This window comes from Phyllobates terribilis, unplaced genomic scaffold (assembly GCF_046119375.1).
Source record: "Phyllobates terribilis strain yellow unplaced genomic scaffold, ASM4611937v1 Scaffold_3__8_contigs__length_932513732, whole genome shotgun sequence".
In the NCBI taxonomy this organism is placed as follows: domain Eukaryota; kingdom Metazoa; phylum Chordata; class Amphibia; order Anura; family Dendrobatidae; genus Phyllobates; species Phyllobates terribilis.
In genome coordinates, this window is record NW_027362763.1 from 79,319,744 (window position 1) to 79,327,120 (window position 7,377).

Below are 7,377 nucleotides of genomic sequence, written 5' to 3' on the forward strand. Positions count from 1 at the left end.
AACTCCAAACATTGCACCGGACTTCTCCCAGAACTCCAAACATTGCAACAGACTTCCAGGAGAAGTCAGTCTTCGCTGTTTAGCACCGGACACTAACTGTCCGGTACGAACCCCGAACTTTTAAGTTTGGGTTCGCTCAACTCTACTTGTAACCAAACCTCTTTGGCATTGGTCACTTAAAATCTCTTCCGCAGTCCTTTTGATCTCAGGGGCTCCAAGTATGTCTGAACCCCATGGGTCGTTACTGGTAAACCACTGTAGGATTCCAAGTAACAGATCATCATCAACCAAGAAAGATGTGCCCATCCTTATTTTTACATTTAATTCCTTAAGCCCTCCAATTTCTCTTGGAAGAAATTCAATCAATACATTACCAATAGCAAAACCCTTGACAGGCTGCAGTTCAAATCAAAACCACCGGGTGGCCAAAATACAACACACATATAACGTAAACCTCTCCTGGCAGAGTATCACAATACCATGTTTGTTTTGAGGTTTTTTTTCAAAGTTAATCAACTAGTGACGGACATCTCAGGATATGACAAGCCAAGAGGAAAGTTATGGAAGAGCACATTTCTATTGTAAAGTTTCAGGTAAATGAGCAACAAAAGTTCTTCAATTATTCTGAGAAACGATTGAGAATCCACAGCCTCAACTTTGCCATCTACCTGTTGACCCTAAACAATGTAATTGTCTCAATTTCTAATTATTTTAAAACAATGAACCCACAAAATGTGGTCGCAATTGACTGGTGATCAGAGAGGAGCCGGAGCTCTTACCATTGATGGTGCGGCCATTGTTCTCCTCGATGTGCTCAGGTGAGGTTCGGCTGTTGGACTGTGCTGTGATGTTGACTTCAAGACCCAATATATACGGGCCATAGTTGTTTCTGGGCTTTCCTAAAATGCGCAGTCATCACCTTAAATTCAGTTTTTAATGTATTGTTTTAGCATTTATTTAAATCTTTGGGAATTTAATATGAAATATTGGGAGAATTCACAGGTCAGAAGCATGAAATCCCATAATTACTAATTAACCAGAGAGGACACTGATACAACTGTCCTTGTTATCTGTTAGATTAGAAGCCATAAGCTATAAACCTCGGATATGAAAGTTTCCTAACGGAAGTATTCTTCCATGGATTTCCACTAATGGAGACTTCACACCAGCTGAGATCCAGCAGGAGATCCGGCATCTCTCACAATTGGAAAAATCCATGGAATCCAAGGAAATTGCGAAGTCAATGAATAAGAAGCCTCAAATTAAAATTCTATGTCCGCCTCTTTCAAGACAGTGGTTGCACCAGACTATTTTTGTTTCTAAAGTTTTTTGTTGCATCTTTAATGGAGCTCTCCTAGCTAAAATAGGTCATGGTTAAATCTTACAGAATCTTTTGAAATTCAAATTCACCAACTTCAAGGAATTTATCAAAATAATTCAATTTGCGGTATTCTCTGTGAATCTCAATATCTCTAGCTGCCCGGAAAACACTTGGGTAATAGTCTACTAGAACTGTATTAAATCCTTTTTGAGCTTGGCAAGGCAAACATAGCCTTATTAATGTCCTAGTAACCTCAAATTATCAGGCTAGATGAAAAGGATGGTAACTGGTGGTAAATAAAAGGTTACAACAAACTGCAGTATCAGGCTGCTTAAATTATAAAAAAAAGTCCAAAAATTATCCCTTTTTGAGGGCAGCCTGCATTGCTGTTGTTTATACACAGGCAGTGCTTTTTTTACACATGGGGTGTAAAAATTATCCCTGCTTGGGAAGTATCAAGAGCTTTGTTCTTTGCTAATGGGATTGGGGCAACAATCAGCAGAATTACATACATGTTAAATTAGACTAGTAAAACAGTTGCAAAGTCGTATGCATTTTATGTTTTAATCCTTTTTAATTATTTTTATTGACCAAACATGCAGCCTGATAGCTATGAATTATTGTTGTTTGGTGTACTGTTGCTAAATTGACTGTTAATCCAGATATTCAAAAATTAAAATGTGTTATTATTTTTAAAGGCTAAAAAAAATGAAACCCAATGGTCTTTAACAAAAAGGGTGGGACGTGAAAAGCGAGATAGGCTCACATCCCAAAAGCGAGTACCTATAATAGGCTGCTGTATTCGGGTGGCGTGTACCTGTCTAATATTGGACTATTACAATGCACACACTGTATGCAGAAACAGTGGTGTTTAAATTTCTGGAATATGGAGATTTTTCTTTTGTCTTTCAAAACAAAAATATATATAAAAAAAAAAAAGCAAAAGAAATGCAAAACAATATCGCTTAGGCTGGCCCATCTCACAATCCAGGATGCACGTACTTTCTGTCACACACAAGCCTTGGTTTCACTATTTTTCTTCAGCAAAATAAGTAAAGATGCTGTTACTAATGGTTCTGTTATTGCAGTATGTCACAGATCAATCAATTCACAGTTACACTGACTCTGTAGATCCAGCACCTCCCTATCTCTTGAATCTTTTGATAATTATTCAGACACTGAGGTTATCATTCCCATTTTCTGTGTTCTTCAGCACTGCAGTAGCACCACAATCAGATTAGGCCTTTGTCTATACTTATCAGTAATAATGAACCTGGCCGGACCTCCTTTTTTATAGTCCCTGTGTAAGTCCTGCCTGATTGACTTCACTAGACAATTTGTTAGCTGTAAGGCATTATGGGGAAGCCCACATGGCCACGCCTGATGTCATTTTTATTTTTGGACTTGTTATATAGTATTATATTAGGCAACAGATTCCCATCAGATACCGGTAGGGAGCTCAAACCTGGGAACAAATTTTATCATCAAGAGATTAGGGACCAAGTAAGTAGTAACGAGTTAGACTAACAATACCCCTTAGATGTTGGTGAGGGACTAAAGCCTGGAGACAGTTTTTATTACTAAGCCACCAAAGGACTAGGTACGGAATACCGAGCTTCACTGAAGATACAAAATTTTGCATAATTTTTATCTCTAGACCACCAGGGACTAGGTACAGATAAATTAGTTGTAATAATTTGGGTTGGCAATACTCATTAGATACAAGTGAGGTGCCAGAGTCTGTATAACATTTTTATCACTGGGCCACCAGGAAATAGTAACGGAATAATGAGTTTGGCTCAAGATGCCGATTAGATACTGGTGAGATACTTCAGCATGGACAAAGTTTCTATCACTGGGCCACCAGGAAATTGTTACATACTAACAAGTTAGGTTGGAAATACCAGTTAGTGTTGTATTATAGCCCGGACACAGTTTTTATTGCAGATGCCCATTACTTGCTATCAAGGGACTGTTAGACTGGCGTTTGTTCAAGAAACTCATACCTCTTGGCAGAAGACTTCTTGACTCTCTTTACTCCCTATTGATTTTCCCTTATGTGCAATATGACTATGTAAGGCATCTAGTTTCATGGCATTAGGGGCTCTCCTCAAAAGTAGAGAGACCCAGTTTAATTTTGGGACTTATCCTAACCCTATACACTCAACTAGGAGAGCAGTGCACTGAAAAAAATGACTGACAAAAAAAATGAAAGTAAATTCTTCGAGACCTCCGAACCCAAGATAACAGGGATAAATTATAATCTCATATTGGGGAAGTACCAAGGATCATGAACCGTTCCTGTTATCTTATAATGCGCTCATATGACAGCACACGAGAGTCACTTGGACTGTCCAGGGTGGCGGCCAAATTTACGCAACAGCTAAAGAATGAAGAGAAACTTTTGGAACTTTCAAAAACTTTTTTAAGGTCAACTGAAACTAGAATGGAGACCTCTCCTGTATAAATAAGACCAGACTTTGGGATACAATGTTACCAGCTCCAGAAATTTGGAAATATCACATTCACCAGCATTCACCAGAAGAGGCAGAATGGTCAATCCCGGAGCACTAGGGATATGTGTGAGTACATTTATATTTAAATATTAGCTGAGTGACGGTGGAAACATCTTCTTACTTAATGCAGCGTTAATAATTCCAAGATTTATTCCTCGAGGTCTTAAAGTCAGAATTATATACTTTTCTATGGAATATTTGATAATCCAGAACCAGTAAAGTCCCATTGATGGCAGATTAAAGAAATGTTACTGTTCTGCATATTGAGCTAATGGTGTCTATAAGATTATTGAATCTAGTAATCCAGACTGTTCTAGAGGAAATAATTGTGCTTTATTATGTCACTGTTCTGTATAAAGATCTCAGAATTCTGCCTTAAAGGAGTTTTCTGTTTCCTGGCTGCAGTTTGCTTTTAAATAACAAACAAGCTGTGCTTTACACCCCCTCTCCAGGTCCAACACTGCGTCTCCTCCTCAGTTTAGATTTGACATTCTGAGCTGATTCATTTTATAATAAAACTTTTTAGTGGCAAGAGATATTTTTTTCAGTTTATGGTGTCAAATTCTGGGTTTATGTGTTAAAATGTGAGCTCTTTGCAGACACCACCACGGGGAGCTCATGACCTTATTGCATACTGCCTGTAGAGTATTATGTATAACCAGTATGCTGTAAGCTCTTAAGCTCCCCCTGTTGGTGACTACAGGCAGACAGAATTTAATTATTCATCTATATGACTATACTTCTGAGATACGTGCATTTTATGCAGTCACACATTCTGCATCAAAAATAAAAAAATAAAAACAAATATATATGTATACAAATATCTCTCTCCCTCCCTTTCTCTCCCTCCCTCTCCCTCTCCTTCTCTCCCTCTCTCTCCTTCTCTCTCCCTCTCTCTCCCTCTCCTCTCCCTCTCTCTCCTTCTCTCGCCCTCTCCTTCTCTCCCTCTCTCTCCTTCTCTCTCCCTCTCTCTCCCTCTCCTTCTCTCCTTCTCTCTCCTTCTCTCTCCCTCTCTCTCCCTCTCCTTCCCTCCCTCTCTCTCCTTCTCTCTCCCTCTCTCTCCCTCTCCTTCCCTCCCTCTCTCTCCTTCTCTCTCCCTCTCTCTCCCTCTCCTTCTCTCCCTCTCTCTCCTTCTCTCTCCCTCTCTCTCCCTCTCCTTCTCTCCCTCTCTCTCCTTCTCTCTCCCTCTCCTTCTCTCCCTCTCTCTCCTTCTCTCTCCCTCTCTCTCCCTCTCTTTCCCTCCCTCTCTCTCCTTCTCTCTCCCTCTCTCTCCCTCTCCTTCTCTCCCTCTCTCTCCTTCTCTCTCCCTCTCCTTCTCTCCCTCTCTCTCCTTCTCTCTCCCTCTCTCTCCCTCTCCTTCCCTCCCTCTCTCTCCTTCTCTCTCCCTCTCTCTCCCTCTCCTTCCCTCCCTCTCTCTCCTCTCTCCCTCTCTCTCCCTCTCCTTCTCTCCCTCTCTCTCCTTCTCTCTCCCTCTCTCTCCCTCTCCTTCTCTCCCTCTCTCTCCTTCTCTCTCCCTCTCCTTCTCTCCCTCTCTCTCCTTCTCTCTCCCTCTCTCTCCCTCTCCTTCCCTCCCTCTCTCTCCTTCTCTCTCCCTCTCTCTCCCTCTCCTTCTCTCCCTCTCTCTCCTTCTCTCTCCCTCTCTCTCCCTCTCCTTCTCTCCTTCTCTCTCGCTCATCGCAATTTACATCAGATCCTCTGTTTTTTAGCGAGTCTCAAAGTTCATCCACTCCTCAGGTGGCCGTCCTGGTGTCTATTTGCTCGTCATCCTTTCTACCGGAGGAGTATTTGTCCCACATTAATACTCAAGAAGGATCTAGGGGTGAAGAGCTCCCTCTAGAGGGCAGACAGAGATGTCCTGGAAGAAGGAACCGGCGCCTGCCGACCAGTATGACAGTGGACACCAGTCTGATTGACAGCAGCTCTATGGACGGCTTGGTCCAGATGGAGGACGGTCACACCCGCTCTCTGTCCCCCTGGGACTATAGGTAAGATATCAATTATCTACTTTTAGGAATTTTATGCATAAGTCATTAAGCCAGAAGTGGATTCTTCTGCTTATTAAAGGGAATCCGTCAGCAGATTTTTGTTATGTAATCCGAGGACAGCATGATGTAGGGGCTGAGACCCTGATTCCAGTGATGTGTCACTTACTGAGCTGCTTTGTTCAGTTTTGATACAATCCCTGTTTTCTCTGCTATAGATATAACAGCGCTATGACTACTGAGTAGTGTATAACCCATCACTGATTGGCTACTTCTTATACAGACTGTGCTTTGTCTGCAATCTGTCTATCAGTGATGGGGGCGAGGGTATACAGATAAGCCTCACTGCCTGGCATGAGACATCTAGTCCTGCAGTGATAATATCCTGCTGAGAAAACACTGATTGTATTGAAACTACAGCACACAGCCTAATAAGTAACACTTCCCAGGAATCAGGTTCTCTACCCCTATATTGTGCTGCTCTCAGATTACATATCAAAAACCTCCATTAACCTTGAAAAGTTAGCAAAAAAAGGAATTATTTACAAGTCCAATGGTGGAGAGAAGTTGTAAATTATGTAGTATGGCATATTTGTACTGAAAATAGCAACTTTATCTATTTTCTGCGCAAATTTTGTAATGGTGGGAAAGGCTGAGCAAGAGAATAGGGTGCAATAAAGAGGTATAGAGGTGAATCGTACTAGTGCGCGAATGGTCACAGGTTCGAGTCCCGTAGGGGGAATATTAACTCTAATTTAAAAAAATTTAAAAGTAAAACAGTAAATGGGTACTAAAGTCTCAACTATTAAAATGTATCCCCTCTGGCAAACACTATAAAAAAATAAAAATGTAATGTTTCAGATAGATAGATATTGGATAGATAGATATGGACACTTTTTGATAACTTTTTTATTTTTTCTCTTTTAGTCTCAACACAGATCCCAACAGATTCCCTGTCGTCATTGCCGAGGCCGATTGTCTGACTTTTGCTTGTGTAGACGCTGATGGCCATGAAAGTCCAGACCTGATCTCCTTCCCCATCCAGCAGGAGGTGATGGTCCTACGACGGGAGCAGAAAGGCTGCAGCTTCTCCTACAGACTGGAGGGCGAGGTGGTGACTCTGGGCTGCACATGTGTCACACCTATCTCCATTTATTACTGAATTATCTACGTTTTTTTATTTTATGCTGTTTGTACAACAGACTCACTACTGTATTCTAATAAATGCTCTATTGTTATGGCAGTGAACACTATTTTGTTCTTATTTCACCTTAAAAAAAAAAGTTTCAAATTTTGAAATTTTGTGCTGATTAACTTAGTAATATGGTTAGAGCTCAGTGTCTCTTAGATAGTGCTCCAAATCTCCTCAACAGACAAAGGGTTAAATTATAAAATTCTAGCTTTAGGCAGCCACCATTAGGGGGAGCTTATTTCAGACTATTTTATTATAGAGGTCAGAACATAAGCATTATGCAGTAAGCTCCTGAGCTCCCTCTAGTGGTGGCCACTATAACTCTATTTCTTTGCAGGGGATTTAGAGATCTGTATCGGAAAACAG

The 7,377-nt window shown here is 41.0% G+C and overlaps 1 protein-coding gene across 1 annotated transcript; it reads left to right on the forward strand.

Moving 5' to 3' along the window:
- The first annotated feature begins 3,647 nt into the window (after positions 1-3,647).
- On the forward strand, positions 3,648-7,004 carry LOC141257946 (interleukin-17F-like). Its single transcript, XM_073672950.1, has 3 exons — positions 3,648-3,903; positions 5,572-5,822; positions 6,747-7,004. The coding sequence occupies exons 1-3, from the start codon at positions 3,874-3,876 to the stop codon at positions 6,979-6,981; spliced, it is 516 nt and encodes a 171-aa protein (XP_073529051.1). The 5' UTR covers positions 3,648-3,873; the 3' UTR covers positions 6,982-7,004.
- The last annotated feature ends 373 nt before the right edge of the window (positions 7,005-7,377 follow it).